This window comes from Monodelphis domestica, chromosome 2, assembly GCF_027887165.1.
Source record: "Monodelphis domestica isolate mMonDom1 chromosome 2, mMonDom1.pri, whole genome shotgun sequence".
In the NCBI taxonomy this organism is placed as follows: domain Eukaryota; kingdom Metazoa; phylum Chordata; class Mammalia; order Didelphimorphia; family Didelphidae; genus Monodelphis; species Monodelphis domestica.
In genome coordinates this window covers 172,376,657-172,397,105 of record NC_077228.1, presented here as the reverse complement: position 1 = coordinate 172,397,105, position 20,449 = coordinate 172,376,657, and the positions used below count along the sequence as shown (strand labels likewise).

The following is a 20,449-nucleotide window of genomic DNA, read 5'->3' as shown; positions in this document are numbered from 1 at the left end:
GGCTGGGCTTTTTATCATTCCCCACAAGAGGAGCTGAGTCTGACTCAATCCCATGTCCCCAAATACTAAAAAAATCAATGAAGGTGGCTAGGAAGGTTAAGAGGCCAGAGTATTTAGAAACACAGTCTGGGGGTTCTTCAGGCTGAAATCCTCAAGATCAATTCAAACAGATGGGGGCTACAAAAGGCTATAACAGGCTTCTATTCAAACTAGTTTCAAAAACCAAAAGCTCAAAGCAATATTGTCAGACTTTAAAGAAGATGAGAAACAGACATATGGTGCAACAGAGAGGGAGCTCAGTGATCTCTCCTTTATCCCATCACATTCTACCTTGCTTCAAACATGTGCATGTGCTGTATTTCATCCTTCTCCCTTCCCCACTTTTAGATTATAAGCTTCTCAAGAGTAGGGGCTATACTGTTAAAAAAAAACAACAAATCCAACCAAAAAACAATTTATGAACATTTAATGGTATTTATTTTATACCCTGCTCCCCATTCTTCTGTGCCATTCCTTATAACAGATATTAATGGAAGGAGGGAAAAAAGCAATTTTGAAAAACCAATCTTGATTGTGGGGCTGCTAGATGGCTCAGTGGATAGAGCCACATCTGGAGATGGGAGTTCAGTTAGGTCCTGCTTGGGTTTAAATCAGATCTCCAGATACTTCCTAGCTCTGTGACCATGGGCAAGTCACTTAACCCCCATTGCCTAGCTCCTGCCACTCTTTTGCCTTAGAACTGAGACTCAGTATAGATTATAAGACAGAAGGTAATTACGGGTTTTAAAAAAACACCCAAAACCAAAAACAATCAGGACTTCACCAAGTGAGTGGTCAGGCCAATGCCCCATACCCACAGATTCTCCTGGGCTGTCTCATCTCACACAGTGCTGGCATGTGCTGACACAGGCCTGCTGAACTGACATCAAAGGAACAAGAACATTCTGGGAACTGGTGCTTTTTCCTTTAATCGACTTGCCACTGTCTGGGTCACAGGAGGAAGGGCAAAATAGCAAAGGGCCAATCGCTTGTGAGGCGTTTCACTTCTCTGGCACTCACCTGATAAAGCCCCTCCGGGAGATGATTTCTGCATGGCAGTCATTGACTGTCTCCCCTTTTAGACTCAACTCTTCTCCTTTTACACACCGATTCCCTATGGTTGAAGGAAAATCCAAAAGTGAAATTCAAAGAGGCAGAGATTTAAAACCTGAACATCAGAGACCATCTAATTCAAACCTTCACTTTATCGTGAGGTCTGAGATGAGATAATGTCTCCAAGGGCCTACTGGTGGCAAAGTTTGAAGAGGAGCAGGATTCAGACGCAGGTTCTCTAATGCCCAATTAGTTCTTTCCTCCTTTGAGAAAAATTGACTAAACATATATTCATAATGCTGAAACTTAAAAACGAATTTCAATGTGCAAACCATCCATAATAGCTAATCTTATCCCAAACTATTGTGTTTTGCAGAACATTTTTATGCAAGTGAATTCATTTCTCCTGTCCCTAACAATTTCATCTATTTAATTTTATATCCTTCATAACTGATAAATATCATTCCATTTTCTTAGAAAGTCATGTCTGCCTATGCACATGTATGCGTTAAAAAAAAATGCCTATGGTCTGGCAGCAATTCAAATAGGGGGCAGCTAGGTGGCACAGTAGATAGAGTGCTGGGTCTGAAGTCAGAAGACTTATCTTCCCAAGTTCAAATCTGGTCTGACTCAAGATATATGACCTGAGGCCAATCACTTTATTTTGTTTGCTTCAGTGTCCTCGCCTATAAAATGAGCTGGGGAAGGAAATGGCAAACCACTTTGTCAAAATCCCAAAAGGGTCATGAAGATTTGGACGTGAATGGAAAAATGACTCAACAATAACTGGCTGTAATTTATTATATGATATAGATTAAAATTGATACTCACTTCTCTCTAAAACATTAAGCAATGAATCTTTTTACTAGCAAGTTTTTAATTTTCCTAGGCTTATCAAATATCTATTATTTGATTCTATTTGTAGGCTGGTTTGTGCCGTTGGTTTATTTTTCTAGTTTTTGCAGAATATTGTTTTATACCATTTTTAAGTCCAGGAAGACAAGTCTAAATTTCTTTTGATACCACTCTCCCACTCCTATAAGCAACCTCTAATATTCCTGTTTGCTTTTGCACCAAAATTTCATTGAGATTGTATCTAGTTCTATAAAGAAACTCTTCAGTACTATATTCAATACAGCACTGCATTTGTGATTAAATTTTGTAAAATGATGGCAATTTCTATGTTGGTATGATCCATCTATAAACACTGAACTGCACTCTACAATTATTTAATTTTCCTTTATTGGTTAACACAATTTTAACATGCTCTTTAGGTCTTATGTGTCTTGGTAAATTAATTCTCAGATATTTATTTTGTTCTTTTCTTAAGTAGAAGTTTCTTTTATTAATTTTTATTGGTAAATGTAAGAATATGAGTCAATTTTATGGATTTCTCATGCCCTGCAACTTTAATATACACCTTGTTTCAATAGTTATACCAGTTTCAAAAAAAATTAAATACTTTAACTTCTTAATTACCTATGTTAATCCCTCTAATTTAGTTTCCTGGTCTTATTGTGCCTACTAGCACTTTACTGTGTTGAATAAAAAAATTTTTCATGACTATTCTTTTTAATATTTCTAACAATGGATACTGTAATCTATATTAAAGATCTTTTCTGAGTTTATTGCTACAATCATATGATTTTGTGTTTTTCTTCCTTAATGTTTTACATTATTCTCCCCTCCCTAATATTGTGGCATCCTTCCACTCTGAAAAAAATCCACTGTCAGGGTGAATTTCTTTCTTTCTTTTTAAAACACTTACCATCCATCTTAGAATCAATACTGTGCATTGGTTCCAAGGCAGAAGAGTGGTAAGGGCTAGGCAATGGGGGCTAAGTGACTTGCCCAGGGTAACACAACTAGGAAGTGTCTGAGGCCAGATTTGAATCTAGGACCTCCCATCTTTAAGACCTGGCTCCAAATCCACTGAGCTACCCACGTGCCCCTGAATGATTTTTTAATGTGCTAAAATTCTGCTAATATTTTGTGTTATTTTTTGTTAATAAGACTATCTTTCTAAAGACTTAAAAATATCTTTACTAGGATTTTATGATTAAAGTTATTTATGTCTATTTCATAAATAGAATTAGATAGCTTATCACTTTTTTCAAATTTTAAAGTCTACATAAGTCTAGAAATTATGTGTTTCTCAAAGATAGAAAAGTAAATGATGAACCCCTCTGGAATAAGAGGCCAGGGTATTATTATAATTAGTGTTTAAAGAGCTTATTTCTTTCTTTCCCTGAAATTATATTAATTTTGTTAATGGATAATAGATTCTTAAATTAGCATGTATTGCTGCAATATATCAATATTTTATATTTCTTTTCTATTTGTGATCACTCTTTTATCACTTCTAATTTCAGTGACTTATTTTCTCTCCTCTTGATTCAAAAGTTGCTAATGGTTTGTCAATTTATTGGTCTTTTAGAGAAATTAGTTATTGGTTTAATTTACTAAATATTTTCTTTACCGTCTACTTTGATTTTTAGTACTGTTCTTTCTCTACTTTTCTTTGGCCTATTATTTGATTCCTTTTGTAATGTCTTCAGGTACAGATGTAATTCAACTAGTTTCTTTTTATTGTTAAACACCCAATGTTATAAATTCACCTTTAAGACTGGCTTCCGCTATAATCTTTAGATTTTAAGTGGTATCAATATTATCTTCTGTCTTTTAAATACTATGTTCCTATTTTTCTAATTTCTTCTTTATCCCAGTAATTATTTCATGGACTATTTTTTTTTTTTTAATTTTGGGGGAGTGGGTGGGTGGGTGGCCTTCCTGCTGCCCACTTCCAGCTAGAGGATGAAACTCTAAGAGGATGTTGCTGAAAGCTGAAGTGGCTCTAGCTGGTCACTGTGGTAGTAGACTCTCATTACCTCCCCAGCTTGGTATCCCCCATGTCTGACCCTTTTGCCTGTGCCATGACACAGGTGTTTAAGATACTCTCATTCCTTTTCAGGTGCAAGACAATACATTTTTTAGCAGCTGTGATTCCTGTTCTCTTTACATATTTCTTCACCTGTTTGATACAGGGGATTCCAGAAGGCACAAGTAGCTGCTGAATCCCTTTTGAGTTTTTTTTCTCTTGCCTCCCCCTTCCCACAAGAGCATTCTGGCAATTGTGTGTTTGCTGGCTTGAGTTCAGTCTAATATCCTCTTAGAAGAATCCAACTGTATTCTTTAAAACTAGATTATGAGGGGAATGGGGCAGGAATACTCTTTTTGGGTTGGACAGCAGGATATTTAACTAGCCTGGGTGAGTAGAAAAGAAAGCATCATATCAGAAATTACATGAATTTGGTATTAAAGACTAGGTCAAATCCCCACTCTGCCAAATATGTGACCCTGAGCAAGTCACTTATTACCCTATGGGTCTTGAATTCCTCACTTGTAAAAGTCAGGTGATGGAATTGATTTCTAAGGAACCTTCTAAAACTCTAAATCCTATTCTTGTGATACTAAATGAATCAAGATTTCTTTCTCCCCAAGTTGGGAGAACTTATGCTACTAAAGATAGACAGGTTTTTCTTTGAAAGGGAAGACTATCCAATAGCAAAAAGGAGGAAAGAAATCTTGAACTGAATGAGATGTGAAAGGCCAAGAAGGATGGCAGATGGCAGGGTGCTGATAAAGAGTAATCCTTTGGGGGCAAGGGGCTACAGGCTGCACATACCTGTCCCGAAGCTGACCACAAGGCCCAGGTCATCATCGCTTTTCTTCATGATGATGGCGGCCAGGATCTTGCGGCCAAGAAGGCTATGTTGGATGGGTGCGGTGAGAGAGCTGAAGCACTGGTGGCTCAGCATGGCCACTTGATCATGGAGGGTACTACCAGACAGAGGAAGCTGCAAAATATGAGGCTGGGTCAGGACTGGGGGTGGGGGACTGGGAGTGGGAAATATTCTGCCCTATTTGAATGACTTCATCTTTAGGCCAAGACAGAAGGAGGAGCACTTTGGAACTAGCTTTTTGATTCTCTTAACTAAGGTAAGAGGAAAGGAATAATGCAGATAGAACATGATTTGAAAAAAGAAAAATTAAGAATCACTGCTGCCCTTTTCTTTCCCCCTTCCTCAGCCCCCTAATGTTTAACTTCTAAATTATGTTTCATTTAAGGTAGTCCTTAAATCACATAGGCTGTCATATAAAATGCTGCATGTTTAATCTGCAGCTACACAATTCATATGTGGAGATTCCTTAGGCACCACAGGACAGTCCCAGGTCCAGGACAGGTTCCTTAGGAAGGCCAAACAAGCACAGGAAATGACCAGCCCCATTGTTGTGGTTACCTCTGAAATGCCCACGCCTGCAGTGCGCCTTGCCCTCTCAGTCTCCCCAATGAGGACACGCAGGGCTGCATCGGCTGCCTCTTGCTTGCCCTGCTTCTTGCTGTGAGCGCTGACAGCTGGGAACCAGCGACCTCCAACTTTTGCTTGGTAAATGAACCTTTAGGATTAGAAACAGGTGCTGAAAGGCAATCATCAAACTTGGAGGAAAAGTCCTACAAAGGGGCAGCCTCTTAAAGTTCAGCCCCATGATTCCATCAAGATTGCCTCCAGGAGGTAGACAGATGGCAATTCAAGTTTCTGAGGGCAGGGAGAGGATAAGGGACTTTCTCAGGATCACAAAACTAGTATATTGGAAGCAAGACTTGAATTCAGGTCTTCCTGACTCCAAGTCTAATACTCTATCCACTACAGGGATTGTTTGTCAAACATTATCATAAGACCATAAAAACAGTTAATCTCCAACCATTTCATCCTATTAGAAGGAATAGTTTGGCAATTTAAACAAACAAAAAAGTTTCCTTGGGTTTTATGACATTCCTGTCATGAGGCTAACCATATAGTTCTTTTCTCTGGAGGTCCAATGAGAATGGACAGATAATCACTTGCTTGGAAATTGTTAGAATGTGTCCCTGTTTTAAGGGAAAAAAAACCCTTTATTTATGTGATACACAACAATACTGGGAGGTGGATATTATTATTTCCACTTCAGAGAAAACTGAGGCTCAGTGCTTTGCCCAGTCCCAGAGCTCTCAAGGCTCTTTTAGTTAAAGGCTAATCCAAAAGGTGACAACTGCCCAGAATGTGGCTATTTTCAAGACTAGTCTAACATTTCCCAAGAGGCTACAATGCCAAAGCTAAAATCCATTGGAGAAAAGTATATCTTCTCTCTCAGGAAGGTCACACTCTCTGCTTGTCAGAGAATGCCTTTCTTCTCTAGACACTGAAATGCTCCTAGGCAGGTGAGGACTACTTCCCAAACTACAGAATACTCACTTGGGCTCATGGGGCGGTCCAGACTGATCTACCAATTTGAATTCAGCAGCAAAGCCATTGGACCGGGCATATTCAAACAGGCCACTGATAGGGTTGGCATTTAGGTATTTGATGAGATCTCCAATCTTCTTGGCCTTGCCTGGTGTAGCCTCTCCCAGGCCAGCAAGGGGTGCAGGAGGATCATTAAAGTAGTCGATGCTTGGCTGGAAGAAAATTAACCAAACAAAGGAGACTCATTATTGCTGGCAGATCTTAACAGGGAAACATGAACCCACTGAAGGACTGACAAGTTTTGAAGTATATACCTGCTTGGTCCAAGGGGTCAGACTAGAATCTCCACAGAGAGCCTTCACAGCCACCTCAGCTGCCATCTGCTTTGCTGCCTTCTTGCTATTGGCCATCATGGTTGGAAATGTCTGACTCCCCATCTTTACACAGTATTTAAACCTGGCATGGGATGTATAGTTCATTGGGAAAAGAATCAAAATATTTTAAAAATAAAGCTTAGGCCTCTTGAGTCTGTCAGGACCACTAGTTTCTTTCACTTAAATACCACTTAAGTTAAGAACTAGCTTTTTCTATCTACAGGTCACATTTTTGTCCTGGCTCTAGAGACAAGTGTTTTTCTTACTAGGCAGGGGTCCATTTTGTTTCCTCTGGTTCTAGCACCAATGACCTCTATGGCCTGGCCTGCAATCAGCCTCTTATTTTCTCTCCCACTGACAACACCAAGACCCCTCATTTTGTCCTTCCCCATTCTGAGAAGGACATCCTTAGTGAGTGAAGCAATTTTTCACTGGAAGGATATGAGGAAATTTTTCTTCACCATTCTAAGAAGCCAAGGTAAAGATGTGGTTATTCTCTGCATGGAGCTAGCTAGGAAATGCATGCTGGAAGCCCCAACACCCCAATCTCCAAGAACAATGTGACCTACTTGGGGTCATGGGCTGGCCCTTCCTGGGATATGAGGAGGAATTCGCAGGTGCTCCCATTCTTTTGCACATGTTCCATCAACACACTAATGGGGTTCTTCCCAAAAAGAAGGCTTGAGGGGCTGATGGGACATGGCTCAGATTCTGCAGCTGAAGGCTATACAATGTAAGAAAAAGGAATAAGAACTTCATAACTATAGTAACCAGTACAAGATAGCCAGATGTGAATGAAAAAGGACATGGTCAAATGTTTGGATGCTTAAAATACAGTTTAAAGAAAAAAAAAAGGAAGGCTAGTCTGGGGGACCTTTATGCTAGGAGGACAGGTAGAGGCATTACCTGAAAGGGACAATACAAAGTATCTGCCCTGGAGAGGGACAAAAAGAAAGCTCCTGCGGAGGCTGAGCCCTTACCTGCTCTGGTTCTTCTTCCACAGGTGGAGGTAGCCCTTCTGAGGTCACCTCCTCTTGCGCTCCAGATTCTTGAAATAGGATCGTCATGGCTTTTGCAGCAGCATCTTGCCTGGCCAGCTTCTTGCTGCCAGCTTCTGCTGGAGGGAACCGTCGGCCACTGATCACAGCCTGGTATTTAAATCTTTATGGAAAGTAATTAAATTTATGAATGCTCACCTGAGTTGACTCTCCTCCCTTCTTCCATCTCTCCTGTCTTAGGAGTTCCGTTTCTTTATTTTATTTTTTGGAAGGGGGGCATTCCTCTACATAGATTTCATCACCTGGAAGTTCTCTAAGAAAATGGCATTTCTTGATTTGTGGGTGAAGATGGAAATGGGGTCACGGGAAACCTAGTCTTGAGCTAGATGTTGGGATATTGGCATTCTTTCAGTAGCTAAGCACAGCAAGCAGAATGAACACTGGATATTGAAGCAGGAAAACTTGGGCTTCAATGACGCATTTTGCAGCAAGTTATCTGTGACACCTTGGATAAGACACTTAACCTCTCTGGGGAGTTAAGACTAGATAATCTCTAAGAAATTCTCTCTCAACTCTAAAAATCCTATGATCTCCTGAACTTGTGACCAGAGGTCTAGATTTGTCTGTAGCAGAGATAATTCCATGTCTCTGAAAAGACTGAAAACAGATGAGATGGTTCAAAGGAGCCACGAAGGATCTATCATATGATCATATCTCTAGAGCTAGTTCAAGCCCATCTTTTTTTTTAAAACCCTTACCTTCCATCTTAGAATCAGAACTGTGTATTGGTTCCAAGGCAGAAGAGCGGTAAGTGCTAGGCAATAGTGACTTGCTCAGGGTCACACAGCTGGGAAGTGTCTGAGGCCACATTTGAACCCAGAACCTCCCATCTCTAGGCCTGGCTCTCAAATCCACTAAGCTACCCAGCTGCCCCCTCAAGCCCATCTTTTAAAGGTTAAGGCCCAGCTTAGTTACAAGATCACATGGATAGTAGGTGGATTTGAACCCAAGTCCTCAGTTCCAGAGTCTTTCACAATGCTAGTTCTGATTTCTTCTAGGGTCCTTTTCAGGTCCTAAAATGAAGCTACTATCTTCTGTAGCCACGACCATGATCACCACACACCATCTGGGTCCTAGATACATAGGATTGGGATGAGCTCTTTTTTAGTCTCTGAGGCACTAGGGGGGACCACTTGACCCCACAGTAAGCTTGAAATCCCCAATAGTTTCCCCATGAGATCCTAAAGCACATGTGTAGTGCATCAGCAGTCCTCAAAGTTGGTTTAGATTACATCTCTTTCCAAGGAGACAGAATTAGCCTACTGAAGGACCCAGCTGATTTGTTGGTAGACAGCTATTCAACTTTCTGCTAGAGCAAAGATTTTTAAAAAGTCAATTTTCCAGTCTTTTATGCCTCTTGATATACATGAACATGGCATTAACATGTCTTAAAAATGAAACCCAATGAGAGTTCAACTTTGAACCCTAGAGTTGCCTTAATTTTTAGTGGCTTTAGGGATGAGATAATGAAAAGAAAAGAAGGAAAGGCTACCTTTTCCCCTCACACCAAGAGAAATACTTTCCCCTAAAGGAGGGACACTTTCCCTGACTTTTTGGTATTTTGGCCAGATTACTGCTATATTGTATAGAAAAGAAATTTTCTATCAAGGGAAGAGAGCACTCTTCAATTCTAAAATTCCCTGCAATGATCAATATAGGGATCAAAAATCCTGTCTGAAGGGGCCAACTAGGTAGCACAGTGGATAGAGTGCCAGGTCTTAAGTCAGGAAGACTTCAGTTCAAATTTGGCCTCAGATACTTCCTAGCTGTGTAACCCTGGACAAATCACTTAACCCCCATTTAGCCCTTACTGCTCTTTTCCCTTAGAACTAATGTACCATATTGATTCTAAGGCAGAAGGTAAGGGTTAAAAAAAAAATTATGTGAGGGAACACATAGGTCTGGACAGCAGTCTCTGCTGCTTCAGTATCCCTCTGCCACAAAACCCTCCCATTCTTCTCTAGGTCCATGTGTCCTCCCCACCCCCTACCCCCTTCCCCAGCCATTTCATTCACTCACCTTAAGAATCTTTTCAGGGTAGGAACTATCCCAAAGGTTCTGCCAGAGTAGCCTCAGAGGGTTTTCAATTTTACATTTAAGGGGCCAATCTATTTTTAGTAGATTAAATGTAGCAGGAAGGACTAAGTTCCCCGTTTGTGTAAAAGAGGTAGGTAAAGACAGAACTGCTGAGATGGGCCTAACTAGGGCACATTTTGCTTAATGCCTGGCTACTTGACTTTTCTGGACATGGATCTTGCAATATATCGCAGCACAATTCATGTTAACTATATTCCCCATATCCTTTAAATGATGATAGTTTTATTAAGACAAAGCATATACACACAAGCTTGGTTTGGGGCATTGATATGGCCAGCTTGCCATCATGCCTTAGGAGTCAGGAAAAGAAATGAAACCTAATAATTTCTAAACAAGCTTAATTTTAACCAATAGACACAACTTTTTGATCAGAAAGTTGATTTGAGACTTATTTCTCCTTCTTAATCTCTAGTGTAAGGGGCTAACTGACAATTAAATGGCTAAAAGAGAAAAAAGGAAAAAGGAGCGGATAAAGGCATGGAAAAAATTAAAAGACCACAATATATGAATCAGAATTTGGCTCACTTGAACCATAATCAATCATCATCACCAATGAGTAAGAGCCCAACTTTCATTCTACTAAAATTATGTAGCTAAGTGATCCAATGAATTGAGCACTTTAAATGAAGTTAAGACTCGGGTTCAAATCCAACCTCAAAGGATTACTAGCTGTGTGAACATGAGCATATCCCTTAACTTCTGTCTGCTTTAGTTTTGTCAACTGCAAAATGGCAATAATGGCACCTAGCTCTTGAAGTTATTGTAAAGATAAAAAGAGATGGGTAAAATGCTTCACAAATGTTAAGAGTGCTACATAAATGCTAGCTGTTATTTATTCTTGTATTGTCTCTTACCGGGGTTCGTGTGATGGGCCACTTTGCTCTAAGAGTGTGAACTCACAGGTCTGGCAGGTGAACTGAGCATATTCTAACAGTCCACTGATTGGGTTCTTTTGTCGGCAAGCTGTTAGTTTCTTGATAGCTGTGAACTGTGATGAGGCACCAACACGGGCCATGTAGTTGGGTAGATCCATTATGGTGTGTAAATCATCTCCTTGCTTAATGCTATTTAAATCATCTGGGATGTCATCTGTGGCCCACTGACCATTTTCAAACCTCAGGTCTGAGGGGTCATTGTCTTGAACTAGGGGTTCCTCAAACAACCCTGGGATGGCCACATTGCCATCCTCTGTTGGCCTTGATGGAGGTCGATGTCCATTCTCAACATTTTCCTCTTCGTTCCTAGTGATGGGTCTGGTGGTGATACCTAAGCTACCTGGCTCAACCCTAATATCTTTCTGAGTTATAGAGTGACCTCCTGGGATATTTTCACTTTTTTTAAGTTGCATTCTTTCTCGCTTTTTGACTGTCAATGACCACTTGGGAGAAGTGAATCCTTCTCTTCGAATATCTCCCTGCCTTTCCAATTCAAGGAGTAAGTTATTTATATCTCGAGCCTTAGTAAGACCAATGTTTTTGGCTAAGTTCAGGGCAGAGGAATCTAGAACATCAAATAAGTAGGCACAGATTTTCTCCTTGATATCAGCCATGTTGACAAAATCAAATGGATCTGAGTCCGGTATGAAACTTTTGTCTTTCAAGTTTGAACTGGGGTTTCTCCTTGGACCCCTTTTGATACCTTCTTGTCTTCCAACTTGGTTAGATTTCTTCCAGGGATGGAATGATGGTGTGATTCTCCAGTTAGGGGGTGTTGCTTCTTCCCTTTGTAGCTTCCCCTGCTTCAGCAGATGGTACAAAACTCGATTTACTTCTTTCTTTTGGACCCCAAGCCTCCTGGCAAGGTCATACACTGTAGCAGATTGCCCTTCCCCAAGTTCCCCTAAAAGTTTCAAAATACTTTGCTCCTGATCTCGACTGATAGATAGCTGTTGGAAATGAGAGGTAAGCTTAGATACACCTTGCCTTGATGGGGGTGCTCTGCCTCTTGAGGAATGTGAGCCTTTCCAGGGAGAGGGACTGCTATGAGGTGGCCTTGTGATATTCCAATTTGCAGGTTGCTTCACACCACCAGGTGGTCCTGTATACCTTTGCTTCTCCTTGGTCAGAGAAGATGATGTTTGCTCTCTGATCAGTGGCACTTCTAGAATTTGTCCCTTCAGGAACTCTATCTGCTGAGTTCGGAATTTTTCGGGATAGAATCCCTGTCCCTGCTGCTTGGGCTTGCCGTGATCATAGCCTTGTAACTGATGGTTACGATATCTGTCGAGGGAACACCCCTGTAGGATAAGAGGATGGTGAAAAAAGGGCAGATTAGGAGGGCAGCAGTGAGACTGTGTGTGTGTGCCTGAAAACCAGCCTCTGTCTGAAGCAGCAGCCCTGTTCCTAGTGTGCTGCTGGAATGTAAGTAAGACTCTGGGCTTTTGTGTCCCATTTGATAAACAGCTGGGATTGATTCGCCCACCTCACAGTTGCTGCACAGAGGCCTGCCAAAGGGAAAACAGAGAGGATGGGGAAGAGAGAGGCAGAGAATATAAAAATGGGAGTTCAGATATGAATCCCACTCCCAAAACAATGCATTTCTGGCATGAAAATAAAGGCTTTAACAAAAGGCTGAGGCCCTACTGCCATGAGGCTTCGGTATGGTAAATAGGCTATGACATACATCAGTTTCACCCAAACCACTGAAGTTCCCCATGGACTAGTGGGGCCTGCATTCTAAAACTATAAATGAAAGGTAATAATCAGCCATTAAGCACCAGTAGAAATGTATCTTTCTTTCCACACCCATTAGCCTCTATTATTGAAGCAGTTGTATATATTCAGGCCTACTTTCTAGATGTTTTGGTAGCACATATTACTACTACTACCCATTCCTGGGAATAGAGGTCTGAGTACAAGTCTCCCTGGTTAGAAAACAGACATTTCACCAGATTACAGAGCTCCCAGCCTCACTTTAAATTCCCAGAGGGTTAAATAATCATTCTCCAGATATAAGCTATTTACTACATTTAGTGAATTTTGGAAGATGGGAAAAAGAACAATTGTGTAACTAAGCACTTTCTAGTATGCAAAAAAAACTGTAAAAAAACCAAAAACTACTACTTTCAAAGGGGGGGGGGAGGTGAAACTGCTTGGCTATACATATGATCAGAGTGGAGGCAGGAAAGAAGGAAATCAGTGAACTTATTCTTGAAACCCTAGACATTTTATACTCATGTTGCCTATCTTATTTTAGGGCTCTGTTAAGAATTTACTTTAAATCCTGGTTTTTAAAAACCCACCAACAAAACCCCGTTCTCTTCTGTCACAGAATTGATACAAAGCATCCGTTCCAAGGCAGAAAAGCAGTAAGTGCTAGGCAACTGGGGTTAAGTGACTTGCCCTGGGTCACACTGCTAGGAAGTGTCTGAAGTCACATTTAGACCCCCAGAACCTCCTGTCTCTAGGCTGGACTTTCTATCCACTGAGCCACCTAGCTGCTCCTAAATCCGGGCTTGTTAAAAATTGTATTTTTAAGATTGTGTAATGTGCCCACAGACCCTAGGCAAATCACCTTATATTTCAGAGCCTCACTTTCTTTATCTGTAAAATGATGCATCAGTCTTTTAAATGAAATTGTCAGAAGAGCTCTAAAAAAACTCTTCCAACCCATAAAAAAAAAATGCCCCAAATCCTAAACTTCATTCTGGGTCTCAGTGTCAACTGTAAAATGAGGAAGTTGGATTATGCAGCCACTAAAGTGCCTGCCAGCTCTAAAGTTCAGATTCTAAAATTCTATGAATCTTTAATTCCTTGTTTCAAAGCTGTTCAACACTGCTAGAGCTTCATGGTATAAAGGAGAATCAATTCTTTCTCTAAACCCTGGATCTTTTTGTGAAGAAGGGCTACTTTTTATTTCCTCTAAATCTTGGGGTGGGATGTACAGACTTAATAAAAGACTGATCGCTGAATGGTGAGGGGGGCATAATTACCAGTATGATTCCCTTGGCTTCTAGAAGGTATGAACAGGGTGGCGGCAGCAACACCACCATAGACATTCTAAAGTAGATTCCAAAGTAATGGCTAGAGCTGCTACATTCTAAATCCTCAACATTTGAGTCTCACATTAGGTCCAAGACAGCCGCGGGGCTCCTGCAGAAGTTAGTTAATAATCAGAAACTGCCCTTACCTGAGGTTTGTCCATACCGATGAGCATAATTCATCTCACTTATCTGAGCACAAGAACAGAAACTCCAGTGGTGTAAACTAATCCATTAACTACAGGAAAACTTCCCTCTAGAGGAGGAGAAAGGAGCTAAGGGTGACAGTAAGGCTGAAAAAGGCTAGTTCTTTGGTTCATATAATAGCTCTTACAGTCTACCATTCCTGTTTAAAAGTAAAGAGGAATAACTTTGAGAGCATGAAAATAAAACATCTTTCCTTGGTGCTACGGAGAAGACACAGCTTGTAGATTTAAAATGGCTCCAGCTAAGTTTCACTTTCATTTACTCAGAAGCTCTTCCCCATTAAAAAAAAAAAAACAAACTCAGATCCACCTAGAGGTGGAGTTTAAGCAAATCCAGGCCAGAGGTATCCAGTTTCACTGCAAACAAATCTCCAAATGCTTTCAAAGAATGCTTTAAATGAATGCTATCGAAGATGGCTTTTTTCTCTTCTTCTGGGAAACCCACTACAAAAAAAAAACCTCACAGCACTCCATATTTTCTTCGCATGAAAGTTACAGGATTACACTTGATAAAAAACAAAAACAAGAGATTTGTGAACCACATCTACAACATAGTCTCTTAGGATTTGTAAACCCAGTTAGGACTACCAGAACACAAACAAAGCTCAATAATTTGGCCTGGGAGCTCTGGAGCAGGAGAGTTCAGGAAGGACTAGAAAAGTAAGGAAAAGAATTTCTAAAATTAGTTTAAAGTTCCCCAAAGCGATATAGTTTTATTACCTTTATGAACCCTATATGTCAAACAAAATAGTGGGTATTAACAAAGAAGGTTTTGAAAAAATTACCATTTAAAATAGGCTCACATTTTGGAAAGATGTTATATCATTTATTTTGAACTTGTTATTTGTGAGCTCATATGAGAGGCAGCATGACAAGATAGACAGAGCTGGTCTTGGAGTCAGGAAGACTTGAGTTCAAGTCCTACTTCTGACATTCATTTGACTCTGGGTAAGTCACTTAATTTTTCAGTTCACCAGATAATTTCTAAGTATATAAATTGCAAAGAAGGTGCCAACCTCATTGGTAGGGGTAGTTATCTCATTAAGAGTTCTCTATATGAATAAAATCATAGGTCCAGTCCCATCCTAAGAAACATGATCCTTGAATTATCTCAAATATCAAATTAATGGGTCCCAAGCTAATATATCTGACATATATAGCATAATATATATCTATATGTTAAAAATCTTACCACTTTCCATCTTGTAATCAATACTGTGATTTGGTTCTAAGGCAGAAGAGTGGTAAGGGTTAGGCAATGAGGGTTAAGTGACTTGCCCAGGGTCACACAGCTAGGAAGTGGCTGAGGCAACATTTGAACCTAGAACCTCCCTTCTCTAGGCCTGGTTCTCAATCCACTGAGCCACCCAGCTTCCCCCAAAGCTAACATTTTTTTTTGTAGTAAGAGTGGTGATAGGATAGTTGCTCCATTTGGTAGTTTCAAATGGTAAGAAGAGTGAGGAAGCCCCCCCTGCAATGCTTTATGGACCCCTGTGGCAACTTTAGCAGAGGCCAAAGGCCAAAGAAGCTGTGATCCATTCCATATCACTGGAGGGAATACATGAGTTGATGAGCTCACATATCCATGGAACCCTTTAAGAAAAGTGAGGGGCTCCTTACTTCAAAGAGAAAGCATAAATTGTTTTAAATATAAGTCTGTGTTATTCACAAGACCAGAGGAGCACTAGGGAGCCACTGAATACATTGTCCTCATTTTATAGATAAGAAAACTGAATCTCAGAGAAACAAGGGGACTTCTGCAAGGTCAAAGAGATAGGAAACAGCAGTGTCAGAATAGCCACTCCAATTTCTCACCTTCTTTTTCCACTTTTCTTTCCAAGGTCTACACTGCAAGGAGAGAGTCTATGCACCTGTTTCAGTTTTCCACCGCCCTCCTTGTCAGATAATTCTCTTTCAAGTTGAATTTAAATTCTCCCTGCTGCAATGAACACCTCCCTCCATTTTAGTTAAAACTTGTTGAGTCCTACCTCAGACTCCTGGTCCTCACCTCAGCTTCTTTGAACTTTCTACAGGTACAAGCCCTCAAGAGATTCAACTCCAGTAGATCTATCAGGAGCCATTCCAGCTACTCTTTGATCCAACAGAGTATGCAATAAACCATTCAGTGAAGTTTCTTCCCTAAACAGAAGATCAGTTTATGCCCTGAAGCAGGAACATGAATAGCTCCTGTCATTTAATCTTAGCAGCTCAAGTAACAGCAGTCTAGTTCACTATCTGCCCATTCCTAACCATTTTACTTCCTAAGGTACAAGGTGGGGATAGAAAACTAGTTATTCTCTGCCTACATAAAGTCTCAGCTCCAGTTTAAAATGGATGACTCTTTGTCCTGACACCTTCCTCCTGCCCCTATAAAGCTTTTCCTTGTGGTTTTTGCTTTATTCCTAGAATACCTTTCTTCCTCTTCTGCCGAAATCCTTTGAAACTCATCCTTCAAATATCACCTCCTCCTCCAAGTTTTTCCTGATCCCTTGCCAGAAACTCAGATCTCACACAGTACATTAATGGTTCTATACCTTTCTAATATATTTACCATGCAATGCTGTGTCTTCCATTTATCCAAATTTATTCCTTTTCCTCCTCTGCCACCTTCAGACTACAAGGTCTAGGAGAGCAAAGACTTGGTCTTATCCAAATGTGTGATTCTCCTAGCACTCAGCACAGATCTCTGCACATAGTGTCTCATCTTGGCAGGCCCTGCACCTGTGGCACCTAGGCACTGGATCTTTGTTTTGTATCTGTACCAATATGGGGTCAGAAAAAAGATGGCTGAAAACTCAGCATTCTGCTCCTGCTCATTCCCTTTTCACTGGACCCAGGACTTGATTCAATGTGGTCTCAAATCTTCAATGTGACAGTCTCACATGCGCCCTTGCCCTTTCCATTTTTTCCCCCTACTTCTTTGCTTATCCAAATTTTGGCTCTGAGAGTCAAGATGATTGTCAGCTTTCAACAAGCATTTAGAGGAAAAGGATGACAATGCACTGCACCAGTTTTCAACCTCTCAAATTATAAGGGCCTTGAAGGATGTTCTAAAGGTAAATAACATCTCTCAAACTCAGTTTCTTCACCTGTAAAATGAGAATAATAGCACCTGCTCCACTGGGTTGTTGTCATCTCAAATGAGATAAATTTTAAGAAAATTAAATTTTAGCATTTACTAAGTATTTACTATGTCTTAGGGACTGTGTTAAGTATTTTGCAAACCATAAAGTGCTACTAAATGTTATCTAAATATTATTATCTATCAATATAGCAACTGAGGAGGAATAATAAAAAATACACATGAGCAAGAAACAAAAGGTTTTAATTTCAGGTAAGACTGTGCCAAAAATCCTAGACACCATGGCAACCTGTTTTCTGGATTTATCAAATCCTTCTCTAGCTGACAATGGGAGTTCCAGATATGGCCTGTGTTTTCCAGTGTCCAACAAGCTGAAAACTACAGGAAACTGAATTCTTACTTTTGGTTCTTTGCTAAAACAGGATATAACTGATGAGAAGGTGCTGCTTTAGAAATATTCTGACCTCAAGGTCATTCTTGAAACCCAGCAGGTAAAAGATAATTTGTAAACAATAGAAGGACTTAAAAAAAATATCTTTCCCACTTTATTGTTACCCAGTTTTACATATGGGTAAAGCCAATTAGGGATATAGCTTGAGGGATGAAGAAGCCATGGCAGTTAACACAGTTGCAGGATAATTTAGAGAATCAAATATTAATAGAAGACAGAGGAAGACCAAACAACAGGACAATGGACACTGGGTATAGAACTGGAGAGGGACAACTGATCCCATTATTCTCTGAACACTTTAAAATAAGAATATCCTATTGAGAAAGATTTTCAAAAGGAGAGGGGGCTTATAAACCTTGCAGGGTTATTGTGAAGATTTAGATGAGGACTGTGAAATGCTTTTATAAACCACAAAGTGATAAACAATCTATGGTCTCATTATTACAAATCTCAATGACTTCGCGCAATTTTTAAGATGGTTGGGGCCCAGACTGAACTTTTCATACAGTATTATTTCAAGTCTTTCTGACTTATAGTAATTTTTAAATGGTTAGATTGAAATCAAACTTTTTCAATCACTATCCCACTCATTGGGAGAAATAACTATAATTTACTGCAGCAACATCCTTCCCCACAAGTAACAACAAAAAAAGAAATTTGACCACCTAGATAGTACATTGAACCTTCTGCTAAAAACAAATTCTCCAAAAAGTGAGCTACTAGCATCAGGATCAATGGTCTTAGCTGTATTTTACCTCAACTTTCCAAAATATATAAATAGCTTAAGGGGTCTCCTTTTCCCAAGGTGAAGTGAAGAACATCATTCAAATCAACCAGGAATAAGTAATGGATTCCTATTTATCACTCTGATCTTAATGATTCACTCACATTACACGTCAGTCATATCAGAACTGCACGATGGCCACACTCTTCCCAAGGGGTAACTATTGGCCACTCCTCCAAAAATATATCTTTGACATTATGATTTGTCAGTGTGGGGAGATTCTGTTGTGTGGGAACTTCCTCTACCAACTTGGTCTATGACTTGTGTAGATAAATGCTAGGGAATTAAAAAGTCTGGTACACACAGAAATTAAATGACTTGAGCAGGGTCACTCAATTAAAAAGTTTCAGAAGGTGGATTTGAAACTAGATTTCCATCATCTAAATCCAGCACGTCTCTGCTATATATACACTTTCTTGGGAAAAAAAAAGTTTTTATTGATATCTTTTTTACATGATCAGCTATCCCCAATATCTTTTCCCTCTCCCTCCCAGAGCCATCTCACAACAAATATTGGGATATAATGGCTTTCAAACAAATTTAGTGATTAAGAATTACTTGTATCTAATGCCAACTGATCATTATAAGCTATCTAGAAAACTTAATCCAAGCAGTTTCATTCATTAGAGTCTAAATCTAACAGATGCTATACCAAAATAAGTCACCTTTTTATCTCTGAAGATTACTGCAGAACCCAAATGGTACCAAAGACTGAGTTCTCTATCTTTGGCAGTAAAAATTAAAGTCCATTTTGAACTGAAGCACCCTTTTCTCTTTTTCCCCCCACACAATTTTAGACCAATAAATTCTTCTGTTGAGGAAAGGTGTTCTCATTACTATTATAATTATTACACAAACAGTTTAGCACGGTGACTTAACTAGAGGAAGAAGATGCAGAATAATCTCATACCTCTCTCAGGGCAGGAACTAACAATGTATAAAGAAAGAACATTCATTTTTCAATACACATTTAAATGCTTAGTGTTAGCTGCAGTGGTCATAGGCTGTTAAAAAGATCTCTTCCCTCTTGAACTAAGAGGACTAGGGGATACCATAGAACAGGTAACTGGTGTCAAAGGTCCTTGAGAAGGGTAAGTCACTTTAACCTATTTGGGCCTTACTTTCCTCATCTATAAAATAAACCACTACCTTCTTGTTTAAAACCTATAACACTATGATTAATACTAAGAACACCTCTGTCGTTATAACTAAAATAAGGTCAGTAAGGGAGACTATGAGAAATTGTTACTGTCGTAAATGTTCGACTTCTAAACTTACACAATTGACACTTCAGTGGTCCATATCATCTGTCTCTATGATCTGTGTATCTCTCTCTACATTTCCTTTATGACAGAAAGCATTGGACTAGAGCCAAAAGGGAATCTTGGTACTGTCTAATCTAAACCCCTCTTCATTTTACAGAGGCTTAGTAGTTAAGTGACTTGCCTAAGGTCACTCAGGGTAGCAAGGGAGGTCTTGGAATTCCAGAGTCAATATTGTTTCCAATGTACCACACAGGACAGGGCCACTAGTCAGATGCACAATCTTTGGTGACACCCCCCCCCCTTTGGTTTCTTTCTCTGAAAAAATAGGGTGATGAAATGTCAAATGACCATCATAATGCTGTTAAGAAAACTTAACCCAAGCAGATTCATTCAGTATAGTCCAAATCTATACGTTTATAAATAATTAATAATTATATATGATGCTTACTATGGAATCCCAGTGGTACTGAATATTGAATTCACTCTCTTTTAAGCTTGCATTGAAGTACAGTGTAAAAAGCACTGTATTTAGAAACAGAGGCCTTGGGTTCCAAAACTTACTCTGCTACTTACAAGTGTGTGCAAGTCACAAACTCCCTGGGCCTCAGTGTCTTTATTTGTAAAAGTGGGGGGAGAGGGTGCTCTAAGTGCCTTCTTTCTAGCTCTCACATATTATAAGCTCAGTGGTAGGAGTTCATGACTGGCCCTTTTTTTTTCTCCAGTCTTTCCTCTTGTATTTTTTCCTCGCTTTCACAGCTGGAGTGGAAACCTTTGAA

At 39.8% G+C, this 20,449-nt stretch overlaps 1 protein-coding gene across 5 annotated transcripts in view; it reads right to left on the bottom strand.

Annotated features, from left to right (window-relative positions):
* Window positions 1-20,449, bottom strand: part of ADAR (adenosine deaminase RNA specific) — a 28,852-nt gene that overhangs the window by 6,955 nt on the left and 1,448 nt on the right. For 4 of the 5 annotated variants that reach the window (XM_056816329.1, XM_056816330.1, XM_056816332.1 and 1 more), the window contains exons 2-9: window positions 10,761-12,142; window positions 7,732-7,912; window positions 7,321-7,475; window positions 6,692-6,833; window positions 6,387-6,589; window positions 5,394-5,550; window positions 4,778-4,949; window positions 1,060-1,153 (exon numbers count right to left, since the gene is read on the bottom strand). In XM_056816329.1, the coding sequence (XP_056672307.1) occupies window positions 1,060-1,153; window positions 4,778-4,949; window positions 5,394-5,550; window positions 6,387-6,589; window positions 6,692-6,833; window positions 7,321-7,475; window positions 7,732-7,912; window positions 10,761-12,142 (2,486 nt within the window). Of the gene's footprint in view, window positions 1-1,059; window positions 1,154-4,777; window positions 4,950-5,393; window positions 5,551-6,386; window positions 6,590-6,691; window positions 6,834-7,320; window positions 7,476-7,731; window positions 7,913-10,760; window positions 12,143-14,034; window positions 19,969-20,449 lie in introns of those variants that run through there. The other variant, XM_007481998.3, reaches the window with a different exon arrangement.